The following is a 27440-nucleotide window of genomic DNA, read 5'->3' on the forward strand; positions in this document are numbered from 1 at the left end:
ACCCTAGAGAAATGAAAAAAACAAATTACTTTTAAAAAAGAAGAGACCTCTTCGAAATAAAGACAAACAGACGTCCAAATATAAATAAAGTTCGGGCACAACGATACTCCAACATCATTATTGTTGCCAAAACAAGGTCAGCGCCACCCTATTTTAGAAGCTGTCGAGTCAGACTGACACATGTCGCTTATTTTGAATACTATTTTATCTCTAGATGTAGGCTTCAGAATGATCTCAGAGCGGCAAAGTCAAAGGTGGAACGAGTTCCCCAAAATCTACATTCCATATATGTTTTAAAGATCGGTTATGAATCGATCAACATGCTTCCGCATCCATGTAAATGTGTTTTCCCTGGACGAACCAAATTACCAAACCCAACATATACTTCATATAATTTCTTTTTACTAAAAATAAATTCTCAGATTGTGTCAATTGCTATGTTATAATTTCCCTTGCTCATGAAGCAAAGTCTTTTAGACCTAATAGATGCATATTCATGTTTATTTTTTCTAAAAATAAACTGTCAGATTGTGTCAATCAGCAAAAGATCCATCTTATTAAATCATCCGTAATTAAATTCATCTTTGATTGCTTCAATGAGATGAATACCAAACAATCTATTACATGAAACACTTAACAAACTTCTATAGAGCGTTGTCTTCTTTCCAGGCCGCCAAGATCCCCTTTTGTTACTAGGAAATCTCGTTCTACAACATTCTTGGGGTATATAGACTAAAGCCAGTACTGACCTTTGCACCTCCCAATCAGATTTTAATAACAGGTTAGAAACATGTTGATCAAAATCTGATCATACTAATCTGGATCATGCATTAGAATCTGATCAGATGTCATATCAGATGTGGATCATACTCAGATGCCTGATCTGATTCACATTTGATCCCATCTTAACCATTGTTTAATAATGGTAAAACTAGGTAGATCATAAGATGATCATCCTACTTGCTTCAGATGAATGATAAAAATATAATCAGATTGTGACAGGAGCTTGAATTGAATGAGATCGTTCAAAATTTTCAGTCAGAAATCTATTCGATCTGAACTGATTTTATTTCTCAATAAAAAATGTGATTGTTATAGGTCGATCTATAGATTTGATTGATCTTATTTCAATAATCAATGCTGATAGCAAATTTATTCAAACCATTTGATAGATGAAATCAAACAGTTCTAAAAAATGAGAACTCTCTAGCTCTCTCGTGCTCACACACACACACTCTTGCTCTCTGGCACTATCTGGCTCATTATTTCTCTCTTTCTCTCTTGCTTGTTCAAGTTTTAACATTTGATCAACCAGAACATCAACTACTCCCTGACCCAAATTTAATTGCATCATTGATTGATGATGACAAGGACGATATAGGCGTCATGGATTATTTGTCAATTGTATGTCACCATTGTCATTAATGCCCTACATGGATGCCATATGTCCTTAGTATCTCTACACAATTGGCTACATGATTGGTCATACTCATCATATGAGTGGGACTAGTAATGTTATTCATCGTATACATTTTTATGTCTTTATCAAGTATCTCTTGAATAATAATATCTATAACACATTCTCACAGATTAATGATCATTGTATTATGGTCTTATAACAATTTACTTAGTCATTGTATGTATTTGTGGTCTTTATCACTTAATTTTTCTTAGGTTGCCTCCTCTTTTTCAAGGGTGAATGATCCCATAATGGCTCAAAAATCTTATTCATGAACTTCATTATTAATTGAAGCTACGAAGGTTTGGAATTGCATTATTAGATCATGTCATGGTCTCATTAAGGTCTCATTATAGTTTAAGTTTTATCTGGTAATATGATAAATGAATGGATATTTGGATACATTTTAAATGATTATGGTATTATTAATTCAGAATTTATCATGTTATTATTTGAATCAACTAAATATTTATGCATGATCTATAAATTCTATTTTTTGCACATTATGGTTATTTTTGACTGAATTCCTAGACTTCTTTGAAGTCAAGTAGTTTTACTACTGATGAGTATTCTATAGTTTCACAAGTGCAGAAATTCACATGAATGAGAAGATATAATTCTTCATGAGTTGGACAATTTTTGAGAGTTTAGTGATTCTCAAAAGGGGGCTTGAAAGGAGAAAAATGGTGTTTTGGGCCTTCAAATGAGAAATCAGAGGAATATGGGCCATAACTGACCTGTCCATTGGGATCTCAAAAGCCTTCCAGAGAAAGAAGTTGAAGATTACAAGGAGGAACTCTCAACCCATGGAGAAAAAGAGGCAAAAAATGCCAAGAAAAGAAAATACGAAAATACACTAAGGGTAATTTAATAATTCTTCCAATATCTAAAATAATCTTCTCTCCCTCATTTCCCCTCATTCTGGACATGCTCTATCAAGTTTCTGGACAGCAGGACAAGGCATATTTCAAAATCCAGGTTGTTAAACCTGCTCAATGTAAGTTTGTTGAAGTTTTCATTCAATCTCATCTCTTGTTTGCATTGAAAAATGCCTGATCCTGGAAAAATATAAGGATCCAGACTTTAGAGGAAGCATTGAGGACTCACCAGCCTTAAATTGAGTTTTATGGAATCTAGGTTTCCATTTTCACATCATCATCCATCCATTTACCCTTAAAATTCATCATTTTCTCACCCTAAACATTTAATTTTTCCTACTTTGTCTCTCGAGAATCGTTTCATTCTCTCACTAGATCTCCATACATATCCCTAGTTCAACCTCTCGAAATTTCATAAAAAGTATACTTCATTTGCCCTTCAAATTCTATCTCAAACTTATTGTACACCCTCTGTTCATTTTCTCTATCTATCTATTCATTTCAGTCATTTTCTCTCTCTAAAACCATTTATTTTTCTCTCTAAAATCCATACTAGTATATTTCTAGATCATACTTCATTATTCCTTTCAAATTAAAAAAAAAAAGTGTTTGAATTCCATCATTTAGGGCAAAAAATTGGAGTGTGTAGGACTTCGTCGAATCGACTAAGTACTGACCATATTGGATCAAGCCCTATAGGGCTTAGCCCATTTGGCTAAGTCTTGACTTAGCCGAATTGGGCTGAACCTTAGTGGGCTGACGCACTAAGGCCAGCCCTATAAGGGCCAAACAAGGACCACCGCCTCATCTGATCCGCCACCGCCGCCGCTGTTGTCGCCTTGCCACCGCTCCGACGCCGCCAGCGATAGCCGGACAAGGTATTTTCCTTATTTTCCGTATTTAAAATTATCAAAAAAGTCAGAAAATCCCTAAAATTAATATAATCAATATTCAGTATTTTTAACATCTACAAAAATTCTTTAAAAATATTTATCTCTCATTTTTAATATTTCTAGTGTTTTTTGGTGTTAATTAAATTCAAGAAAATTCAAAAAATATTTATTTCCTATTTCCAGTGTTACTTAAAATTTAAAAATTAGTCTAAAATGTTTTTAGTGTTTTTCTTTGTATTTTGCGCCAATCTGGTGGATACTTTTGTTGTTTAGTTTTGGTCATCAGCCATGTTCCCTTGTCCTCCTTGTTTTTCCCATACGCTATGCACCTCTCTTTGTCTAACACAAGTTGGCTTGCCTCCTCTAGGTCTTGAACACATTCCTGATTGAGGATCTAACTTTGTAACCCGTTATATTACCTGTTCAATCCCATAAGGCACATAAACCCACAGTCTTGTAGTGTACACTACCATTCTAATGGTGTGTAACTGTCCTGAGGTGGTAAATCTCTCACAACAATGCCTGAAGCTCCTAAAAAATTCAGTGATGTAAAATTTGCCTTGTACTGATGTGGTGGTCCTAGTCACTAGTTCGAAGGCTCTCTAGGCATAGCTCTTCTTCACATTGTTCATGTGTAGTTGGTCCCAGATTCTCTTGGCAATCTTTAAGTACATATACTTTCAAAATCTGTCTCCACGTATGCTGCCTAGGAGCCATGAATGTACATTGGCGTCTTCCTTCTTCTGAACTCTATAATTAGGATTGCTTAGATCCACCTCCTCCATACAAGCGGTGAACTAATCCTTTACTTTATAGGAGTTGCTCAATATATTGGCTCCAATCCATCGGATTGAAACCATTATATGTTGCCACTTCAGGGAAATTTGGGAAAATTTATTGGCTTAAAATTTCCCCCTCATTCTCATCGGATAATGATATCCTCACATCTTCCTCTAGTGTCAACTTTCATAAGCTTGATCTCCTCGACCTTTTGTCTCTTCAGAGAGTTTGGTAGTCATTGTAAGTTGCTGACAAGTCATAGGTGTTGGGTTCTAGAGGCCTAGATCTGGATGAACAGAACAAAACAATGCGCAGCGGAAGACTTTTGTGAATTGAATGGCATTGACAAAAACCATTGAACGAAGTACCTTTTTACGGATCGCATCCGTGATTTCTTCGATTTCGGAGCGAGACTAGTCAAGCTGCTCAAGTGTGCAACCTCTAGACGTATCCACGTGGTCCTTGGCACATTGTATCACCTCCTTCTCGTTGACGAGCTCCATTCTTTCTCTGTCGGCGTCGTTACGTCGTCCCGATCACATCAAGGATGGAGAGGGGGTGTGGGGAGAGTGGAGAAGAAGGGGAAAGGCCCCTGAACAATTTTGGCATGGGTGAATTTTGTTCAGAGCCTTCCCCTATTTATACTAGGTGGGTATTTTTCATAAAACCCCTAAAACTTAAGTATATTCCAGCGTCCAAAAGACCATTTGCGTGTGACCCTCTAGGCCCATGTATCAGTCTAGTTAACGACTCCAACGGCCCAATAACCTTTATTGGCCTTCCAAATTAATCAACTATATCATCATATAGATTAATCAATGCCGGATTGATTTAACCCGATTGATAGGTTGAGACTCCGACACGTGGGGTGCCAAGCTACACCTCGTGTCCTAGAAGATACAAAGGAGTGTGTATCGAATCACTCATGGAACCTGTTCGTCATAGGTTACCCTCTATGTATAATCCCTCATCCACTTGATGCTCCTTGGCCGACTTAGGGTATGGTCAACTGTCAAACCCTAATCGATCATCCGAGTTAGTACTGATGCATTCGGAAATCATCGGAGAACTCTTCTCCGATATTTCACTGCCTTGGCCAAGGACTTCGTTGCATCGTCTTCCTTGAGCTGTCACCTCTTATACCAAGGTGGACAATCCCATCTTGACCACTCAATCGCCTTCGTGTACTTCTTGATGCACCCGAATTAAGACCGTTTGGAATCCCATGATTAGAGACTCGTTGGCCATAGCCAAAGTACAATCGTCCATCCACATGACGTCCTTGGTGTCTTAGGTCGAAGGACCACTTACACAACCGTGACGTGAATCAACCTGATTGACAATTCGGTATAATACCATTCAGGGATTCATACGGATCAATTCAGTGAACTCTTTCCACTAAAGAGCACCCACTATCTATCCTTAGTGTCGTCACACTAATGGCTACGGGACCGGCCATACTCATCATATGAGTGAGGCTAGATAGTGTTATTCTATCTGGATACTTCGATGTCCTTCTCGCGTATCCTTTCAATAGGAATGTTTAGAACACATGCTTAAAGACTAGTGATCTCTGTATTACGATCTCATCATAATTCACTAAGTCCGATCATGTATTCATGGACTTCATTATACACATCACACGTGCACTATAATGAATATGTTCTAATAATGAAAATGGAATGAGATGTGAAATGTGTGATTGGCTTGCCGGCCACATATATATTTCTATCAATAGGAGCAACTAAAGATCAACTCCCACAACTGTCTAGTAAATATTCACCCTCTCTCCAACTTTCAACAAGTTTGGTCATCAATCCTAAGTAGCGTGTCATTGCCAAGTCGTGAGTGTGATGAATAAGTGACTCAAACAACGCTCGACACTGTCTTCGGCTTGTAGTATCCCCTTAAACAGTTAACCTTGACTCACCAAGGTAAACTGACATGGTTAAGTGAACCACATATCTCACTTCCCTGCTCACTCGAGTATCCACACACTGAATCGCTCAAGGTAGGGTTAGACAGAATACAAAAATTACCCATTCTAATATCATATCATCAACCTTCCTGCCTCCTCTTTTGCTAGTGACCGACCAGGCAATGGCTATGGTTTCTAAGAAGAAAACAAAAACAACTTGCTTACCTCTATTCGTCTTTCCCCATTAATGGGGTTAAAAATGGGCCCTTATGTTATTGGGCCCGTTGAAATAGAAAAGAAAATAGAAAGAGAAAAAAAGAAAAATATAAACAAGGAAAGGTACCGAAAGATAAGGATGATATAGCATTCTAATGCTGAAATTTTTAATAAGAGTTTGAGACGAAGGATAAGAGATCCAATAATTATTTGATTACACATATACTTCTAGAGGCCGAGCACATGAATGGCTTAAAGACACTCTCCCAAGGAGCAAGTAAAAGGTGGAACACCCCACAAGTTAGTTTAAAGATGAACTAAGAATTTATCTTAAAATTCCACTACATTGAAAGGTGTTTTTTGAGCACCAAACTATATCTTGATAACCCAACAAAAAATATTAGAAATTCTAGAAAAAATGGAAATCCATAATAAAAAACTGTGAAATCATTTTAAGATTAATTAAGATGCATTTATGGTCATTTCAATTAAAATAAATGACTAGAATATATGAAATTACTAATAACATAACATGTTATTTATGATTATTATCTCTTTTCTCAAATATGACCCACTATCTGTCATTACTAACTCTACACTTATGGCTATGGGATCGTCCATACTCATCATGCGGCCAGATACTAAATAGTGTTATTCTTTCAGATATTTTGATGCCCATCTCAAATATTTTCCAAATATGAAAGTTTAGAACACATGTTTAAATACTACTCAAAGCCATATTATGATCTCATCATAATTCTTGTATCGATTGCAGTTATTAATTGATTTTAATGATAATCATTACACATGTATTGTAGTGAATATACATTTTATCAATGTATTTTGAAAAAATGTGCAAAGTGTGATCGGCTTAGATGCCATATGTACTTTCAACATTTAAAACCATTAAAATTAGTTAGTGCATTATCAATCATTCACCATCTTTTAAACATATCACACTCTTCTAAACTTGATTTAAAATTTCTTGATCATTAAAATATGATCAGAACATTCTTGACGATTCAAACACTCCCTCTTTCCCTCTAATCAGTTTTATCTATTATTTTAATATCATTTATTCTAGTTGTTTGCGGATTAAACCCTTATTAATCATGATATCATGTATCATGTCTTTATCGTTCATCATAACATTGATTAAAAGTGTACATAGTCCATATATTGTTTAATATTCATTCGTACAAACAATATTCATTATTATGAATGTGTGATGGCTATAATGAACTCCGAGTATATGTACAATGAGTAGTGAAGTAATGGAAGATTATAATAAGATGATTACCTATCCTAAATGCACCTTTCAAACACTCCTATTCATAGGATTTTAAAAAACACATCTAAATATTATGATAGAATAATGTGATATAATACTTCAAGTACAATAAGAATGGTCAATCTTGCGACCATTTATGTGGAGGCACTAAGAAGATACAACCTTTTATTTTCTAATAGAAAGATGATTATTTTTTCATTATGACGTACGAGTCCAAAAATGGTTTCATGCCTAACTATTAACCAGGCCAATTCATGTCATGGATGTGCAAGTGATTCTTAGACCTAAGACCACCAAATACATCTTTTTAATGGAAAGTTGTGTTTTGACCTTTGAGTTCCTCATTAAAAAAATCCCATTTTTACAACTAATTAAGCTCCAGTGGTACATTCTTAGTTTTTCTACAATGAATTAAGATTCATTTTTTCAATAAAAATACTAAAATACCATATAAATAAAAAACTTAAAATTTAAACAAAGTATTGGCCATATATACTTGAGTTTTAAGGTATCATGCATAAAATTCCATATTTATCTTTTAAAATGCCTCGTTAATTATATTCAATTGAGCAAGTGGAATGAAAACATTATTACTGTTTTACCATTCATAAACCAAGGGTATGAACATGTTTACAGTTCAGATGATTAAGAAACAGCTTCATAATTAAAAAAAAAACATTTTATAAATTCCATTAATTATAGTATTTAATTTTATTCAGAGTAAAACATATTCCATGGGAAAGTTTCGAAAGGAGAAAACTAATATTATCAATATAATGAATGTCGAAAGTGATTTACTACTTGTCTTGATTAATGAAGTTTGAAGCAACCGTTGGCCTTTTTCGCATAACCAGAAGTATTAGATGAGAAAGCCTTGTCTTCAACTTGAGCATGGTATTATGTAGCCATTTAGCCAAATCAACCTTCAGTGTTTATTTATTCATTCATTCATTTTTAGGTTTACCAATTGAAGCCTTTCATTGGCTGATAGCTTAATAAAGTTTTAATTGTTGGAATATTTCTGTATTTGCAGATTGCGACTGGGGATCAAATTAAATCAGATCATTCAAACTTTGATAGAAAGATTCGTTCAATTATAATTCACTTTAATCCAAATTGATTGGATTTCTCAATCAAACAATGTAATTGTTCAAGGTAGATCTATATAATCAATTGATCTGATTTCTATAATTGAAATCAATTGAAAAATTCTTCTAATTGTTTGACAGATGACATCAAACAGTTCTAAAAAAATAAGAACTCTCTCGTTCTCTCTCTCTCTCTTGCATGTTCATGGTCTCACATTTAATCGATCAGATAATCAACTACTCCCTAGCCAGTTTCATAGTATCAACGGTTGACGATGTTAATCAACTAATCCCTACTTAGGCGTCATTGATTATTCGTCAACCGTCCTTCACCGTCGTCGTTAACGTTCTACTTCGACGCTATAAGAACGCGCCATGCCCTAATTTCTATTTCAACGGTAAGATTTGCAGAGCGCGAATCCGGCCATGGAGGCAGAGAAGCCGCCGTGGAGAGTTCTTGAATTCTACAGCGGCATCGGAGGCATGGTATGTTGGCTATGCATCTTCCCCTTTGATTCCGTTCTAGGGTTTCGGATTTTGACGCCATTGCCGTTGGTTTTTTCTCGAAGAGGTACTCCTTGGAGCAGACCGGTTTCCCATGCGAGATCGTAGAGGCGTTCGACATTAACGACTGCGCCAACGACGTTTACCAGCACAACTTCGGCCATCGGCCTTTCCAGGTGAACTTAAAAGTTGCGCTCTTTTGATTTTTGCTCGGTTCGTCGCGGCCTTCGCATTTGTGGTGACATTCTCTTGATGGGTCTTCATAGGGGAATATCCAAAGTATTTCCTCCGACGAGCTGGATAGATACGGAGCAAATGCTTGGCTCATGTCCCCGCCTTGCCAGCCCTATACTCGCCAAGGTCCCCTCTTTTGTCTAATGTTCGTCTCTTGGATTGTAAAATTACCGGAGCTGAAAATTTTTTCTAGTAAATGTTTGATTCAAACGGAGAGTAAGGGCCAGAGATATCAGTTTTTTTCTTCAATCCTCAGGAAAAGAATTCAGATGAATTCCGTCGTTGAATGAAAAAATGGGAAATTTGTGGAAAATTGCCATCCCTGCCGTGTAATATTGCACCCACACGTCTTCATCAAGTGGATTGCCACAATGGCGCGATATTCAAGGATCCCAATCAATGTGATTTCATAAAATCATCATCTATCTGTTTCGGATTGAGGGTTTCTTCTCCTTCTACTAAAAAAGGAACCCTCAACCCGCAACAGATAGATGATGATTTTATTATATCACATTGTTTGGGGTCCTTGAATATCACGCCATTGTGGCAATCTACTTGATTGAATCGAAAGGATTGATGAATTGGGATTCCTCAATTGGCCCATGTCATTTTTCGCAAGGATATTAAGCTATCTTATCTTCAGGTCTCCAGAGACACTCAGCAGATGCTCGGGCATCATCCTTTATCAAGATTATCGAGCTCATCCCGCACCTAAAGCAGCCTCCGTCAATCTTATTTGTGGAGAATGTCGTCGGTTTTGAGGTAAATATTTCCCTTCAAACACTGGCCCATCAGCAACAGTTCGTGAATCAAAATTCTGTGCAGAAATCGGATACTCATGAACACTTGATTGAGATTTTGACGAAAGCTGGCTTCACCCTGCAAGAGTTCATCCTGAGCCCGGTGCAGTTTGGGGTTCCCTACTCCCGGCCTCGATACTTCTGCCTGGTAAGCTCATTCATTGATCTTAAGCTCGTGAATTAGGGTTAGATTGTTTGCAGATGATGAAGAAAATTTTCATCGTCATCGCCATTCAAAAAACGTGGCATCATCATTGACTGCCGCTTTTGTCCAGAGCCATTTCGCTATTCTTATCCTGCCGCGGCAGAGGGGCTATGGAGATGCCGGTTTCTATATTAGCGAGGTTAACAAAAAGATGGATGATTTGACATAAACTTCATGATCATCAGATAGAGACCACTGTTTAGATTTCTATCAGTGAGGGATCTTGAATAGAGAAGGGAAAGAGCTATGAAAATAAAGAAAGAATCGTAGCGATGTTGATAGGTCCGGATCTGTACCTGTGCCTCACGGGTAGAACCCCGGGGAGATTTCTTGTCCACTCTTCTGCGGGTGGGCAATATTATTTATAATTACTACGGAAAATGTCACCAAGGGTTTTGGGGATCATATCATCATTCTCGCAAGGACGAGAGAGAAGGGGACACTGACTGACCCGTCATCGTCTTCTTGTTTTAGTGATGATGTTGAATTCATCTAAAAATGGCATCTGCATTGTCAACCCCTGGTTTTTGGATATGGATGGCTGTACTACCATGGGCACCCTTGCGGCATACGAACGCTGGTGGCGAACTTGCTTTTAAAATTTTGGGGATTAAATCAATTTCTTCTTCTCATTATCTGAAAGGAGGCATCAAGAGTCGCATCTAGTGGAGAAAATTATATTCTATTAATTTTTTTTTTCTCCCGAGATGAATAATGGAAACAGATGCCGACGATTTCTCCCTTGGTTGCAGGCGAAAAGGAGACCCCTTTGTTTTCAGAATTCTTCCATAGATGGGCAACTTCTCACCTCGCCGTCCACCTTTCTGAACAAGAACAGCAGCGTCTTAGCGACGGATGGCAGCTTCGAGTTTTGCCAATCGCTGGGAAATTTTCTTCAGGCAGGCGTTGATGGAACTGGTGGTGTGTTCGCTGTTCCCCACCATCTGATCGAGAGATGGGGACCTGCCATGGGTAAAATACACTTATTAGGTGTCAATTATAGGGGTACAATTTATGAGAATAGATAATAAGTGTGTTCTCAACCCAAGTACCCCCTCGTATCATATGCAGGCAAGAACAGTTCTGTAAGAACAAAACACCCCTTATAACCAGGATTTTAGACATAGTGATAAGGACTGTCTGGGTAAACTTGTACTTTTCAGAGAGAATTTACTCTGGTTCTGTGCTTCATCGCTGACTTTGATGACAGATGTCGTCTTCCCCAGCTCCAAACGCTGCTGCTGTTTCACCAAGAGCTACTATCGTTACGTGAAGGGTACTGGCTCACTACTGGCGACTCTTCAAGTGAGGGATCAAATAACTTAATTCTTTAACCTTAATATAAAGCGGTAATTTCTTTTAGCTGATATTTGCTTTTTTTGGGCAGCCTTCTGATCAGGATGAACCAGCATTGAGAGATCTGGGTTTGAGATATTTCACCCCGAAAGAGGTGACGATTTTGCTGGCTTTGGATTATGCTTATTCTTGACAAAATTTTCATATAGTTCAATTTGATTGTGTTCATTGCTAGGTTGCCAATTTGCATTCGTTCCCCGAAGATTTCGATTTTCCTGCTCATGTCAGCCTTCGACAGAGGTAATCAACTGCGCCCATGTCGTGATTGATATTAAGGGAATTTTTCTTTTTTTAAGGAAACTTTATGTTCGCCCAATAGCAAATTCATCTTCATCATTTCAAGTGAGAGAGGGTAAAACTGAGATTTTCTTGAAAATCTAAACCTGTTTCTTTAAATAAGAAAGAAAAATCTTAACTCGTAGTATTGGGATTTTCGTGAAATTTCTCGTGTTGTAGAGAAACCTGAACCTGTGTCAGAGTCTTGAAATTCTCATGAAAATCTGAACCTCAGTCTTTCTAATTGAGAGAGAGAGGCTGATAGAATTATTGAATCTATGTAAAAGTTGTCAAATTTTCTTGAAAATCTGGACCTGTCAAATTTTCATGAAATTTTCATGAAGGAGAGAGAGGCTGCGAGAAATTCCAAACCCGTCTTAGAATTTTGAAGATTTCATGAAAATATAAACCTGTTCAGAGAGAGAGAGAGATCTCGAGGGAGAAGGAGGAGAGAGAGAGACAGAGAGAGAGGAATTCTGAACCTGTCTGATCCATAGTGTCGAATTTTGCATGAGAGAGAGAGAGAGGAATTCTGAACCTGTTTCATCCATAGTCTTGAATTTTTCATGAGAGAGAGCGAAACAGAGAGAGAGGAATTCTGAGCCTGTTTCATCCATAGTCTTGAATTTTTCATGAGAGAGAGAGAAACAGAGAGAGAGAGAGGAATTCTGAACCTGTTTCACCCACAGTCTTGAATTTTTCATGAGAGAGAGCGAGAGAGAGAGACAAAGAGAGGAATTCTGAACCTGTTTCATCCATAGTCTTGAATTTTTCATGAGAGAGACAGAGAGAGACAGAAAGAGAGGAGAATTCTGAACCTGTTTCATCCAGTTTCACGGCAATCTGAACTTGTGTCTCTCTGTAAAAATGGAAGAGAGATTTTAAATAAAAATCGTCATGCCGTGGATCAATCGCTGAGTTTTTTTATTTCGGGTTAGCCAATCATCCATGTGAACGGGTCAACGATTGACCAGTCAAAGTTTTCGGCTGATATTTCTGTGAATCTTCCTCCGCAGGTATGCGTTGTTAGGGAACAGCCTAAGCATCGCCGTAGTTTCCCCTCTTCTCCAGTACCTCTTCTCCGATCCGCTATGAAAATTCAATCGACGCAGCACCCTGTTACTTCAAACCCATCTCTCAGACTCCACTTCTATTCACACTTCGGTCAATTTCTACCTAACTCTCCCGCAACACCACAGGTTTGAGAGAGGTGGTTAGCAAGTCACATCAATTGTGGCCCTTTTAAGGTTGGGCTGGCTGGCCATTTTGTTCTTCTCCGGCAGAGTTTTCTTGTTCTCGCTTGCTGAAGAGGTTTGCTTGGTGTGGTGGCGGCGGCGGCAGCAACGACTGAGATGGTGACGAAGCGGATGTTGTCGGGGGAAAGAGACAGGCACGAACCCGGGTCGGCGGAGAACCTCATTCATTTGATTCCAATCGTCCTCGTCGCCTGTGTTATGATCCTCTGGTTCTTCTCCAGTTCCCCACGTAAGCCTCGAAGCCCTTCTTCTTGTTCCCTTCATATCGTCTTCCCTGGTTCTTAAAATTATTGCTCTTTATCCAGAGGTCGGATTAAGTAGCGATGGCCGGCTAAGCATGTTGACCGAGGTCGGCGTTGGTGGCGGAGATGAAGACTTGCCCGTTTATGACGGGCTGCCGGTGGCGGGGCTGATGATGATGAGCAGCGAAAGAGATGATGGCCGTGTATTGCTTTCCTTGTCTTCTCCGGTTGAGTGACCATGGCGCTTTCTCTCTCCATTTCTTTCTTTATGTATCTATGAAACTTTGTATAGATCCTTATTTGGGTCCAATCGCCCATAAGATTTACTACCCAATTTGGCTCTTTACCTGTGTATAAAAAATACATACGCATCTTCAATTGAATAACCTCACCTTACTCTGTGAGGTCTGATCGCATGATGCTTTCCTACTGTTACTGTCCATTTCAATCGAACTTGGCATTTGAGTAAAAAATGTAGTTTAAAGGCGTGTTATAGAACAATGGAGGCAGCTAAGTACGAGAGAATTGTTGCGTTCTTCTGGAACTGGGTGAGGGAATTAACCTAAGCAATTATAAAAATTAGGATTTCTTGAGTTAATCGCATATCCTATTCTATATATTAGTCGGGTTGCTCATTTATTTCATATTAAATTCTTATTGAAGTTGAGGATTCAATCAAATTCATCTGACCAAAATATTGATTCGATGGATCAATCTAATCAAAGATCTGTCAAATCAATCATATCATGATGATCCATCCTGGTTTGATCAACATGAATTCATACTCTTAAATAAACCTAGGGGACATTTGGTCTCCTCTCCTATATTTTTAGTCATGTTTTGCATACTTATAGGTCCTTTTGCCTCGTCATTATTGTTCTCTTTTTTTAATCTTTTAGATCAAATTGATTGATTGGATGGATGGACCGATGATTATTCAAATATTATTTTTGACTGGCTGATCGATCGGGGATCCCATCATGACCATTCCAAAACCAACGACAGGATTGATTCATGACCAACTGTACCCCTGTATACAAAAAGCATAGAGCTATTTATAAGAACATGAAATACTTTATTCATGAAAATACATTTAGTGAATAACACAAATTAAAAAAAACTCTTCTGTAATATGTTTTACGATAACCACGTTATTGAAAAATCATAATTTCCCCTGTGTTATTGAAAAAAATAAATTTCCTTGCTGTGATATTGAAATTTCTTATGAATGAGGTTATTGAAAAAAGTTATTTCCCCGCTGAGTATAAATCATTACAATTTGTTATACTTTCATTGTGAAGCCCTAATATTAAGTCTCAGACCCGAGAGCAGTTGGAGCCCATTTTCTTCCCTCGCATGTGATTTGGGATTTATGATATGTGACATCTTCGCATAGTAATAGAGAAAATTGAGATTTTTTGATGGTCTTATTATCTGAGTAAACCCTTCGTCGTAAGTTTATGATAACCTCAAATAAAATAAGTGGCCACCAAAAACCTCACCATCGGCGTCACAAGATATTCTAGCTTTATTCTTACAGCAAGGAAAATCAACGAGAATCAGATTATTTTTTTATCAAGTTTGATTAGGTATAATGATACTAGCTTTGAATAAAGCCACAAAGGATCAAACAGGAACACTTCTAGTCGGAATTTTATACTTCAGTGTAGATTTTTTTGTTAAATTTACCTCTTGAGGTTTCAATCCATTACTATCATTTATCACATGGAAAAATAAAAAAAATAAACGTAATATTTCTTTTTATATGTTTGTTCCTGAGAGAATCTAGTCAAACATCATTTTTTCATGTCCAGTGGGATTTTTTTTTGCAGAGCATGTCCTTCGTTTAATTCAGTGCGCTGGAGACATACATGAGATGTCTTACGTGTCTATAACGTTTTAGGCGACCGACAAAAAAGGTTTAGGAATGGGTTATCAGATTTCTGGAAAATTTTTTATTAGCTAATCTGATTGAAGTATTACATGTATGCACTAAGAAGTATCCAGTGATTAACTTCATGGTTTATGGATGAACTGTGCTTGGCTGCCTAATCATCGCCTAATCATGGTTTAAGGCAACATTTGATGTTATCATACACCTTCTGCTCCTCGATTAAGTCTTAGAATTTAGAGCCGTTCTTGGAAATATAGGTTTTCAAAGAAAGTTCATCAAGTAATTTTGAAATCATGTAAATAAATTGAATACATAATTTGAATTATTTTAAATTATATTATCGTCACGAAATGGTCAGGAAAGGACTACCATGAAATAAAAAAGCTCTTTATGAGGCGTAAAGTTTTAATTAATGTTTGATGTTTAAGATTTTGTATTCGGATCAATAATTGTTAAATTAATTTTCACAAAATAACTTAATGAAACTTAGTTAAATTATAACGCTAAAATAAAATATCTGTTGCCACTATTAGGATATTTGACTTCGTTTATTAATCATTTTAAATGGATGCGACTATTTGATGTACACAAAAAAATTCCATGCGAGTTATCATCTGAATTAAATAAGAAATCCATTTAATTAGCTTCATAGAACTATGGTACCAATGACAAGCTTTATGCAATTTTTGCCTCTGACATTGAATGCCATTCGTGATGGTCTTATCACCTTTTACTGATTTTATTGATAAATTCCAACTGAATTATATAGTGAGCATGAAAGGGCATCTTATGAGGTAAAATGTGCATCAGACGAGTTGCGCCAGTTTTTATTTTGAAATTTTACTGGATCATGTTGCAAAGTCAAAATTGAAATTCTTTTCCTAGATGGAGCTGATAGAAGCCTTAGTTCCACTTGATCAACGTAGTCAAATAACCTTGAAAAATTTATGTTCGCATCAAATGGATATATGATGAATCTTTGTAAATTACGACTCGATTTTATGTTTTTTGGTGTATGAAAAAGTTTGTAGCTGTAATATATAATAAGGTATATGCTTAATCATTCAAAAATAATTAATGGTAAGGTTGTCAATGATTGATGACTTTGGTATGAATTTTAAAAAAATTAGCTATAACATGTGACGCATACATTGGTGGATGTAAAAGAAAGCCTGAAAGCCTAGAAGGACTCGAGCCGGCGTCATAGTTTAGAGACATAATCATACTCTTTGTCGAGGATCTTGGCAAAGTAGGAATTGAAATGGGCAAAAAGATCAGAATGAAGCCATTAAACTCATGGATTTATAAACAGCAAATGATACTCATAAACGGAAAGAGGATCCACAAAATGCACAAAGATGCTGAAAATCCATGAGAGAAAAATTCAGATGGAGATGAAAGATAAAAAAACTGTGTATTCGTTCTTTCTCCCACTGCCACATGATATCCTCTCCAGGTTGCACCCAACAGCCTCTCCCTCTAATCAAAGATGAAAAATAGGGGTACCTTGTCCATCTTCAGTTCTGAGATTAAATGGGATTTAATCGAATACACTTCAATTAGGATGGGTCAATACTCCTGACTCTCTTATTTCTAGTACTCTCTAGAAGATTTCCCACTCATATACAAGGATGTGTAGGCCATAGATTGAATTCATTTTCTTCACCTCTCCTGAATCTGTTTGAACAAGATGCCCCATACTGGAAGTGACATAACTACTTGGAAATAATGGTAAAAAGCAAAATGAAACGCTAATGCTAATATTCATGATTAATGTGTAATCACTGATTATGAAAGAATGATAATCGCTGGGGTGATATCCCTTTTGGGTTTGCATACGGTCTATCTGGTAGCTGCGGTGTGAATATCGAGAGAGAGAGAGAGAGAGAGAGAGAGAGAGAGAGAGAGAGAGAGAGAGAGAGAGAGAGAGAGAGAGAGAGAGAGAGAGAGAGAGAGAGAGAGAGAGAGAGAGAGAGAGAGAGAGAGAGAGAGAGAGAGAGAGAGAGAGAGAGAGAGAGAGAGAGAGAGAGAGAGAGAGAGAGAGAGGAAAAAATAACCTGATAGGCCTATCCGCTGACAAATTAAAGGGGGTGAGGGGTATGAAAGAAGAATCAATGGAGTGAATCTACGCCGCTGAGCTCATGAGCCCTTCAATCTCAAACCGTCCGGACTTCATGGGATCCCGACGGCGAATTTGATGTCCTGCGCGTCAGTTCAGCTCCTCGAGGGGAGTTTGGATGCACCTGAAGTATACATCCCCATAAGGGTGACAATAGAACTAATTAAACAAATGCACAAATAAATATAGATGCGTAGATATCTCGATAGATAGAGAGATGGATGGATAGACAGAGACACACACATATATATATATTTATACACGAGAGAGATGGATATATAGACTAAGTGGGTAGAGCTAGAGACTTACCCTGTCTTCATTGAAGCTGACATTTCGAAGCTTGATCTCACCGCGGTTGGTGGTAAGCTCGTCGAGGATCTCGGCATCACAGTCGGAGTTCATTTCTTCCTGTTCCTGCAACCAATTTCAGAAACCAACATAAGCTCGAGCTCTAGAATGCAGGATATCATGTCTTCTTCTTTACGTTAATTGGCCGGAAGCTGAGGTTTCGGTTGAATGTTCCGGCAATCTCCTCGTACTCAGCAGCGTCAAGCTCTCGCAAGTGCTGAGGGGGGAAAAATCTTGGCAGAACGTACTCCCTTATGGGAATAAGCAGAAAGAAAGCCAGTGGAAAGAGGATCCCGGCTATGGGGATCCACGTAACACCGAAGCACATTAGCAGGTACAAGAACTGGAAGATCGTGAACGAGGCTATGTACTTGAAGGGCACAGTCTCCACAAACAAGATGTGGGCATCTTCCAGCACCCTGCGAAACCAAAAGAAGTGAACAATTAGATGGTTTAAAGAGGGCTCAGGGTTTTGGATTCAGGCTTAGGGGTTTTGTTTTTTAGAACTGAACAATTAGAGAGTTAAAAAAAGGTTCAGGGTTTAAGGTTTAAGATCTTTTATGCTGAAGGGTTCATCCTTTCAGGAATGAACCATGAAAGAGCTAAAAAAAACTGCTTAGTTTCATCTCCTCTTAAGAAAGGAAATATTAGAGAGTTTTAAAAAACCTTAGGGTTTAGTGTTTGGGCTGAATAATTCTCTTTTTTAGAAATGAAACATAGATAGCTTAAAAAAGGGTTTTAAGATATGGTCTGTAGGGTTCTCCTTTCCATAGTCTGAGGGATAAAAAGGTGTTAAGGGTTCAGGGTTTAAGGTTTAGAGTCTAGGAATCAGGTTTAGGGTATCATATTCGAGTTTTTTTAGTGGGTAAGTCGAAGATTTGGAGTTTCAGGGTTTAAGGTTTAAAGGTTTAGGGCTTACTTGTAACGCCGCTGAGGGGGGACGAAGAGGAGGAGGATACGCTCCCAGAACTGGTTGCCGGGGAGACTGTCGGTGGCCATGTAGGCGAAGTAGCCCCAGAGAACGGAGGTGGGGATCTTCTTGATCAAGGGCATGGCGGGCACGCAGGCGCCGACCAGCAGCGATTGAAGCAGATTGCTGAGCCTCTGCTCGTTGACTCGCACGGGCAAGTGAGCGTCGATGTGCTTCTCCAGTTCCACTCTTGTCTGCGGCGCTCCGTGTCCGTTCTCCCCGTTAACCACCGCGTCCTTGAGCTTCTTCAGTTCGTCCACCCCGTTGGAATTCTGCGGTGCAGACCCACCAATTTCCATTATTGTATCTGGTTAGCAACATACAAATATGTAGAGAGATTGATGGGTACATAGATAGATAGAGATAGAGAGAGAGAAATGAATAATGCTCCATACTACAGAGAGAAAGAGGACAATGGGACTGGAGCATGAGGAGAGAGAGGAAAACAAGGCTGGAGAGAGGATGATAGAGGAAGATGAAGGAGAGAGAGGAACATAGGCTGGGGAGAGGAGGATAGAGGAGAGAGAGAGAGGACAATAAGGCTGGAGAGAGGAAGATAGATGAGACAGAGAGAGGAAAATAAGGCTGGAGAGAGGAAGATAGAGGAGATAGAGAATAAAGTAAGGCTGCGAGAAGAAGATAGAGGAAAATAAGGCTGGATAGAGGAAGATAGAGGAGAGAGAGAATAAAGTAAGGCTGAGAAAGGAAGATAGAGGAAATAAGGCTGGAGAGAAGAAGATAGAGGAGAGAGAGAATAAAGTAAGGCTGAGAGAGGAAGATAGAGAAGAGAGAGAGATAGCGAAAGAGAGAGAGAGAGTGAGATAGCGAAAGAGAGAGAGAGTGAGATAGCGAAAGAGAGAATGAGAAAGAGAGAGGGAGAGAGAGAGAGAGAGAGAGAGAGAGAGAGAGAGAGAGAGAGAGAGAGAGAGAGAGAGAGAATGAGAAAGAGAGAGGGAGAGAGAGAGAGAGAGTGAGTGAGATAGCGAAAGAGAGAATGAGAAAGAGAGAGAGAGAGTGAGAGAGGGAGAGAGAGAGAGAGAGTGAGAGAGAGTGAGAGAGGGGGGGAGAGAGAGAGTGAGTGAGATAGCGAAAGAGAGAATGAGAAAGAGAGAGGGAGAGAGAGAGAGAGAGAGAGAGGGAGAGAGAGAGAGAGAGAGAGAGAGAGAGAGAGAGAGAGAGAGAGAGAGAGAGAGAGAGAGAGAGAGAGAGAGAGAGAGAGAGAGAGAGAGAGAGAGAGAGAGAGAAAGAGAGAGAGAGAGAGAGAGAGAGAGAGAGAGAGAGAGAGAGAGAGAGAGAGAGAGAGAGAGAGAGAGAGAGAGAGAGAGAGAGAGAGAGAGAGAATGAGAAAGAGAGAGAGTGAGCGGGATATACCCTGCCGCCGTCCATATCGAGAAAAACTTCTTTCATTTTCTCGTAGATTTCTGAGCCGCTCTCCTTCTTCGTCACGCCAGCCTTGGCGGTTTTCACCATCTTCTTGCGTATAAGCTGCGGGAAGAAGGCGAGATCAAACAAAGGCTTTCGTCTGCAAGGAATGATTTCGTGCCCGATAAAGAAGAAGATGAAGAAGAAGAAAAGACGCTAGACCTGTCTCTTGAGCACGGCGAGGCTCTTTGTGTGCATCGGAGACTGCGGAATGACGCCGTTTGCTGGAGGCAGCCCGAGCAAGCCGCACACTAACACCTGTCATTATCATCATCCAATGATCAAGAAGAGAATTTGAGAGAAACAGATACTGAACGATAATTGGATTGATGGATACACAAGCATATCTAGAGATAGGTAGATGGATAAACAAACAAACATATGTATTTACATATATATTACATAAATATAGAGATATGACATATAGACAGAAAGACCAATATATAAATATAACGATTTTGGATTGACATATAATGATCAAATTATATCCGGTCTTTTTCCCCCTTTACCAGTGATTCTATATACAGTTGTCAAATATCGGTTTTTCCATTATTTAAATAGTGTATCTCCGTCCCTGGTAGTTATTTATCATTCGATGAATGACTACGACTTAATTAAGGGAGAGGATATCCCCTGTTTCTGGCTGGACTTCATACATAGATTTATACATGGATAGATTGAAATATATTTATACGTGTGTGTGTGTGTATATATATATATATATAAGAGGGGAGGGTATATATTCATGGAATACGATAGATAGATAGATAGATAGAGCATTGTAGATGGATAGATTGATAGATATGTTTGGGGTGAAGAAGATTAAAGTATGGAGCATGAGCACTGACCATGGCAGCGAGTACGAGGATGTCGTAGTGATAGGCGGAGGGGTTCTTGAGGTTGAATTCCTTCTGCTGCGCCATCTGCGAGGCCACGCTATGGTCGAAGAAGTAAAGACCGGCGATCATCGTCGCCGGAATCAGCGCACCGGCGATGTACGCTGGCGGAACGTCGAGAAGATGCTGCGCATTCATATCGGCGGAACTTGTTCAAAATTCAAAGAAGAAACGAAGTTTACTGCGTTAAGGCGAGGTGAATTAAGGTGGGTGCTGACCTTGGCTACGGTCCAGTGGGAGGTAGAAGCAGAGTCCCAAGGAAGAGGGCTGTCCAGTCGTCTGGGAACGTCGTCCGGGAGCTTCCCCGGCACTGCGAATGACAGACCGCTCCACACGACCACCATTAGAGGAACTCCGTAGTCCGCGATGAAGCCTCGCAGCCATCCTACACCGATCAACCCTTGTAAGGAGAGAGCGAGAGAGACACAGATAGAGACAGACAAGAAGAGGAAGAAATAGACAGAGCGAGAGAGAATGATAGTAAGAGAGAGGAGAGAGCGAGGGAGAGCAAGAGATTGAGAGAGGGGAAGAAAGAAGAGAGAGCGAGGGAGAGCAAGGAATAAAGAGAGGGGAAGAAAAAGGGAAGAGCGAAGAGAGAGACATAGAGGAAGAAAGAGAGGAGAGAGAGACATAGAGGACGAAAGAGGGGAGAGAGAGACATAGAGGACGAAAGAGGGGAGAGAGAGATATCGAGGACGAAAGAGGGGAGAGCGAAGAGAGAGACATAGAGGAAGAAAGAGGGGAGAGCGAAGAGAGAGACATAGAGGAAGAAAGAAGGGAGAGCGAAAAGAGAGACATAGAGGAAAAAAGAGGGGAGAGCGAAGAGAGAGACATAGAGGAAAAAAGAGGAGAGAGAGACACACATAGATAAACAAAGACAGACAGAGAGAAAGAAATAGAGAGAGAGGAAGATAGAGATCAGAGACGGTGAGACAGAGGAATAAAAATGATCGAGAGAGAGGGAGAGGAAGAAATATAGTGGAGAAAGAGTGAGATAGAGAGGAAGAAAGAGGCTAGATGGAGGAAATAGAGAGGGTGAGGAAGAAAGAGGCTAGATGGTGGAAGAAATAGAGAGGGTGAGGAAGAAAGAGGCTAGATGGTGGAAGAAATAGAGAGGGTGAGGAAGAAAGAGGCTAGATAATGGAAGAAATAGAGAGGGTGAGGAAGAAAGAGACTAGATAATGGAAGAAATAGAGAGGGCGAGGAAGAAAGAGGCTAGATAATGGAAGAAAGAGGGAGGGTGAGGAAGAAAGAGAAGGGAGAGAGACGACGAGGAAGACAGGGGGAGAGAGGATTCCACAGACCTGTTCCGTAGCGCCATGATCTCGCTTTCCGGGACTTGAGCGAAGTATAAAGCACCCCAAAAGTAAATATTGTCGCCAGCAGGCCATTTGTATAAAGCCATTCGAACCGTCGTTGGATGTCGCTCGGATCCCCTTTCTTTGGGACTTTGAATTCGCTAACCAACCCCTGACAAGCAGAAGTACCACGTTATAGACGTTGATCACCATAACCCATTTGAGATTATCCATCTCTCTCTCTCTCCATCTCTCTTTATTTTTCTTTCTCTATCTCTATTTCTATCTCTCTCTATCTCTTTCTCTAATTCATCTCTCTATCTCTCTCTATCTATCTATCTATTTATCTCTCACCATCTCTTCAACTATCCGTCCTCGTCAACCTTCAGACTCGAAATTTTATGCCAGTGTCGACTAATCGAATAAGGTCAACATTGATGGGTTGACATCATCGCCCCCGTCAACGTTAACTACAATTGTAGACTCGTCAACAATAGCATCAGTCAACCCAGAAATGTCTTCGTTAACTACAAGTGTAGACTCGTCAAAGTTAGCATCAGTCAACCCATAAATGTCAATGTCAGCAAGGTCTACAACGTTGACTGGTATCTATTGCTGAAAAGTCTCTCTGAGTTCTGTTATGGCCTTTCTATTGGGCCCTCAACATAGCCTTGAACTCTGTTTTTTACATAAATAAAATTTCCTGGGAGGCGACCAGGGCACCACTGGATCGGATCACCATTATGGCCCCAGCTTGTCGTACTCGGCACCGTTATTTGTCAATAACGTTGACATTGATGGGTTGGAGATCTACTCTACCGTTGACGCAATTGTCAACTGTACCATGGTCAATGTCAACGTCAACTACCTTAGAGGAATCAATGTTAACCAGGTCAATGACGTTGAAGGTTAACTAGCGCAAGTCCAGTCAACCTAATGTTGCCGTTGACGGTAACCCATTACGTTGGCGTCAATGGACATCATCGTCAACTGTATCCACGTTAACGTTGACGTTAACGATCTCAGAAACATCAACGCCAACGATGTCCATGACGTTGAATGGTAAAGAATGCCCACCCTTTCTCTCTCCCTCTTTCTCTCTCTGTCTCTTGCTCCATCTCTGTCTCTCTCTCCGTCTTTCTCTCTTTCTGTCTGTCTCTCTCCGTCTTTCTCTCTTTCTGTCTGTCTCTCTCCGTCTTTCTCTCTTTCTCCCTCTTTCTGTCTGTCTCTTTCCATCTTTCTCTCGTTCTCCCTCTTTCTGTCTGTCTCTCTCCGTCTTTCTCTCTCTTCCCTTCTATCTCCCTCCCCTTTCTCTCTCTCTCTCTCTCTCTCTCTCTTTCTGTCTGTCTCTCTCCGTCTTTCTCTCTCTTCCCTTCTATCTCCCTCCCCTTTTTCTCTCTCTCTCTCTCTCTCTCTCTTTCTGTCTGTCTCTCTCTTCCCTTCTATCTCCCTCCCCTTTTTCTCTCTCTCTCTCTCTCTCTCTCTCTCTCTCTCTCTTTCTGTCTGTCTCTCTCCGTCTTTCTCTCTTTCTCCCTCCTGTCTCTCTCTCTCTTCCCTTCTGTCTCCCTCTCCCTCTTTCTCTAGTTCTCTTTCTCTCTCCTCTTCTGTCTCCCTCTCCCTCTCTCTTCCCTTCTGTCTCCCTCTCTCTCTTTCTCTCTCCCCTTCTGTCTCCCTACCCCTCTTTCTTTCTCTTTCTCTCTCCCCTTCTGTCTCCCTCCCCCTCTTTCTTTCTCTTTCTCTCTCCCCTTCTGTCTCCATCTCCCTCTTTCTTTCTCTTTCTCTCTCTCCTTCTGTCTCCCTCTCCCTCTTTCTTTCTCTTTCTCTCTCCCCTTCTGTCTCCCTACCCCTCTTTCTTTCTCTTTCTCTCTCCCCTTCTGTCTCCCTACCCCTCTTTCTTTCTCTTTCTCTCTCCCCTTCTGTCTCCCTCTCCCTCTTTCTTTCTCTTTCTCTCTCTCCTTCTGTCTCCCTCTCCCTCTTTCTTTCTCTTTCTCTCTCCCCTTCTGTCTCCCTACCCCTCTTTCTTTCTCTTTCTCTCTCCCCTTCTGTCTCCATCTCCCTCTTTCTCTCTCTCCTTCTGTCTCCCTCTCCCTCTTTCTTTCTCTTTCTCTCTTCCATTCTGTCTCCCTCTCCTTCTTTCTCTCTTTCTGTCTCTCTCTCTCCCTTTACTCTCTATCTCCCATTCACTCTATCTCTCGCCTCCCTCTCTCTATCTCTCTCTACCCGTGAAGGAATGATGGGCGAGGAAAAACCTTAATAGCTTCCTGAAAGAAGAGGGTGGCGATGAGCATCCCGAAGAGCTCCCCCGCCACCCGAGTAAACCGCGTGATGAGCGCGCTGGCGTTGAACACCGCGAGAAGCAGAAGCATCGCCGCCGTCCATATCCACACCCTGCGACAATATATCAAGAGTTCAACGGCTGCGATGGAACGACCCACAACTCAATTTTCTCTTCTCTTCTTCTCCTCCTCGTTCTTCTTACCACGCCGCCCAGGCCAAAAACAGGTGACTGCCCAAATCCTTCCTTCCCTTTGCGTAATTGTACATGTACGAGTACATGACAATGGTTGGCTCTGCAACTCCAAGTATAAGAAGCGGCTGGCCTCCCACTAGAGAATGCAAGACCCCACATATTGCTGTTGAAGCTAGCGTTTCTACCGTGCTCAGCAATCCATCTTCATTAAAGTTCACGAAAAAGAAGAAAAAAGTTACTTTGAATGATGAAAGAAATAAATACGAACGTATAACAAACAGTATGATAGCTTGTAACCTACGATAACGTAAATGAGTGTCCATTAAAGAAGATTAAAACGTAATATTTTTAATGATGCACTCGCCTGTTTCACGGCTAAGCTGCTCGCCGAAGGCTATGACGGGGAGGGCAGACGCGAAGAAGATGTAAGTGGTGGGAGCGAGCAGTCTGAAAGATAAATTGGGATCAAGAAAGACTGTTTTTTGGAATTAAAGAGATTGAGTATGAAAGATTTACCGAAATCCTGATCGTATGCCGGCTCTCCAATCTTCGGTATAGCAGGACAATCTCGCTTTAACATCTTTCAAGATTCCGCGACCTGGAGATTTCAAGTGCTCCATCGCCAACGTGGGATTTCTGCGTCAGTTCGTTCGAGAAATTCGAAGAAACATGGGGCGGTCTTCTCTGCAACATCAGAAACCAAGATACATTGTAAATTATCCAATTGAGCGATAAAAACGACTGAATTAATCTTGGTCGTGGGCATTCAGAGAATTCAATCGGGTCACGGAAGATTGAATTCATCCCTGACTTCACGTTTCCGAACAATTTTTTTTCTTTTATGAGATCGAGGACCTCTGAAATCACCTCAATAAGAGGATGAACGTGAAGAAAGGAGATGAATCGATCAGTAAAATTGGGGAGGGGGGGAGTGAAAAACGGATATCGAGAAGATGAACCGATCAAAGAAAGACAGAATCACCCGAAATCGACATACTCAAGAATTAAAACATCATAAAACTCTCAAATAAACACGACAACACAAAAAACTTCCGCAAATTATTTGCGGTCAGAATCAAAACGAAAACAAGGAATCTGAGCAACATCAATTCATAGAAAAAGACCACCTTACCGCAAACAATCAACAACCCATCACTCCACGTTCCACAGAACTGAAGAATGATCAAAGAGAATACTCCCTCTCTCACTATATATAACTATCTCTCTCTCTCTCTCTCTCTCTCTCTCTCTCTCTAGTATCACCTTCGCGGCAGATCGCAGAGGACGGGGGGTGGCGCCATGAAAACCGGTCAAAGACCGGCCCAATAGCGGAGAGCTTCGATTGGTAGGCCCTGCTTAGTTTTTCACAAAAGAGGCCTTTGGATCGAACCCCAAGATCACGCCACGTTGGGCCCAATAAGAAAGGTAGACTGTCACCATCAGATGGAGACTTGGGAGCCGCCCCTGGAATTAAACGCTGCCAATATCTACTGTTACCAGCCTGTTTTTTTGCACAAACGTGTGTGGGTGTGCTGTCTCTCTCTTGGGTCAACGGTTGGCGCAATTTTAACGCGAGTTCTTGCAAGAATGGGACCCCAGTTCCAACAAAGAAGTTAATATACAATCCACCCAGTGATTAATATCTATTTCAATGTTGATGTTCTGAAGATTTACTCGAGATGGGTGTTTATATATTGTACAAACTCATTTTTCACAGGTCAGCTAAAAGATTTTAAAGTTCTTTATCATGCTTCTCTCCTCTATCCCCCACTCGTGGATAATCTTATGACTCACAGAGATATGTCTATTGCGATAAATTATGAGTTATCTGGACACTACATCGATAAAGTGAAAAATAATTTCTGTTGAAGTGAATGATCCTACCCGGAGGACTAAAGAAGAGTAAGATTTAATGTGGAAATTTTATGAATTATCTAAGATAATTTTGGTTATTAAGATCCGAGAACCATCGAAACGTAAAGCAATCGACTTATAGCCACGGACTGTGGGACCCCAAAGTTAGGTCTGCCGGTAACGATGATATTTTCTGATTATTCATGAGTTAGATTGACTCTATGGTCAAACTACAAACGAAAATCGATCAAAAGAGGAAAATAGTGGACTTTCTGTCGATCCAATATCCGTCTGATTAAACTTCCACGTCGATTTTGGAAGTTTTAATGAGAATAAGTTGTTTTCTATGTTTTCCAGGCTGTCGCCTGATCTTGGGCGAGTGAGAACTTGAATTAATTTATCGTCCTCTCTTCCGTCTCCATCTAATTCTCCATGCTGCATGCGGCGAGCAGGTGAACGAGACAGTTGGCGAATTCCTACTGGGTCAAGCTTGTCGGCGCAATGAACAACGATACGGATTGTTCTTGGAAGATGCCGCCGTCAGGCAAAGCGCGTATAAAACCTTAAAAACTATTGTTTTATTTTCAATGGGGATTGTATGGAAGTTTCTCTTCTCCGCCGCCAGAGTTGTAATTGTAAGTACGTTGACTGTATCAAGAAGTAATAGCCAAGTTGTTGCCGCGTACAGCGCCGTGGGATTGGGCAAGTCCATCCTTGATGTCTTCGCCGTTTTATCCATGTCCGGATTGACATGCCGAGTCATCGCTGTTATT

The 27440-nt window shown here is 40.1% G+C and overlaps 2 protein-coding genes and 1 long non-coding RNA gene across 9 annotated transcripts; 1 reads left to right on the forward strand and 2 right to left on the reverse strand.

The window, feature by feature from the left end:
• Positions 1–8897: 8897 nt before the first annotated feature.
• DNMT2 (DNA methyltransferase-2) lies at positions 8898–13260 on the forward strand. Of its 2 annotated transcripts, none has more exons than XM_078571918.1 (10): positions 8898–9009; positions 9093–9203; positions 9294–9387; positions 9905–10023; positions 10087–10209; positions 11019–11238; positions 11477–11571; positions 11654–11716; positions 11798–11862; positions 13098–13260. In XM_078571918.1, the coding sequence occupies exons 1-10, from the start codon at positions 8950–8952 to the stop codon at positions 13114–13116; spliced, it is 969 nt and encodes a 322-aa protein (XP_078428044.1). In that variant the 5' UTR covers positions 8898–8949; the 3' UTR covers positions 13117–13260. The 2 variants fall into 2 exon arrangements, with proteins under 2 accessions (XP_078428044.1, XP_078428043.1); XM_078571917.1 differs by having other exon boundaries at positions 12915–13248.
• Positions 10877–12710, reverse strand: LOC144700514 (uncharacterized). Of its 5 annotated transcripts, none has more exons than XR_013580783.1 (4): positions 12573–12710; positions 11423–11507; positions 11319–11349; positions 10877–11229 (listed from the first exon to the last, which is right to left on the reverse strand). It is a non-coding gene; the product is annotated as an uncharacterized LOC144700514 (long non-coding RNA). The 5 variants fall into 5 exon arrangements; XR_013580784.1 differs by having other exon boundaries at positions 12437–12575; XR_013580782.1 differs by lacking the exon at positions 12573–12710 and adding an exon at positions 12381–12550.
• Positions 13261–17329: 4069 nt separating the features above from the next.
• On the reverse strand, positions 17330–26106 carry LOC144700512 (boron transporter 4-like). 2 transcript variants are annotated; one of them, XM_078571915.1, is made up of 14 exons: positions 25946–26106; positions 25330–25497; positions 25178–25260; positions 24823–25015; positions 24593–24731; positions 22350–22515; positions 21264–21430; positions 20998–21171; positions 20312–20407; positions 20099–20212; positions 18677–18999; positions 17894–18176; positions 17719–17823; positions 17330–17533 (listed from the first exon to the last, which is right to left on the reverse strand). In XM_078571915.1, exons 2-14 carry the CDS (start codon positions 25431–25433, stop codon positions 17447–17449), a joined length of 2034 nt encoding a protein of 677 aa, XP_078428041.1. In that variant the 5' UTR covers positions 25434–25497; positions 25946–26106; the 3' UTR covers positions 17330–17446. The 2 variants fall into 2 exon arrangements, with proteins under 2 accessions (XP_078428041.1, XP_078428042.1); XM_078571916.1 differs by having other exon boundaries at positions 25941–26048.
• Positions 26107–27440: the final 1334 nt, after the last annotated feature.

The sequence above is a fragment of the Wolffia australiana genome, chromosome 3, assembly GCF_029677425.1.
Source record: "Wolffia australiana isolate 7733 chromosome 3, ASM2967742v1".
NCBI classification, from domain to species: Eukaryota; Viridiplantae; Streptophyta; class Magnoliopsida; order Alismatales; family Araceae; genus Wolffia; species Wolffia australiana.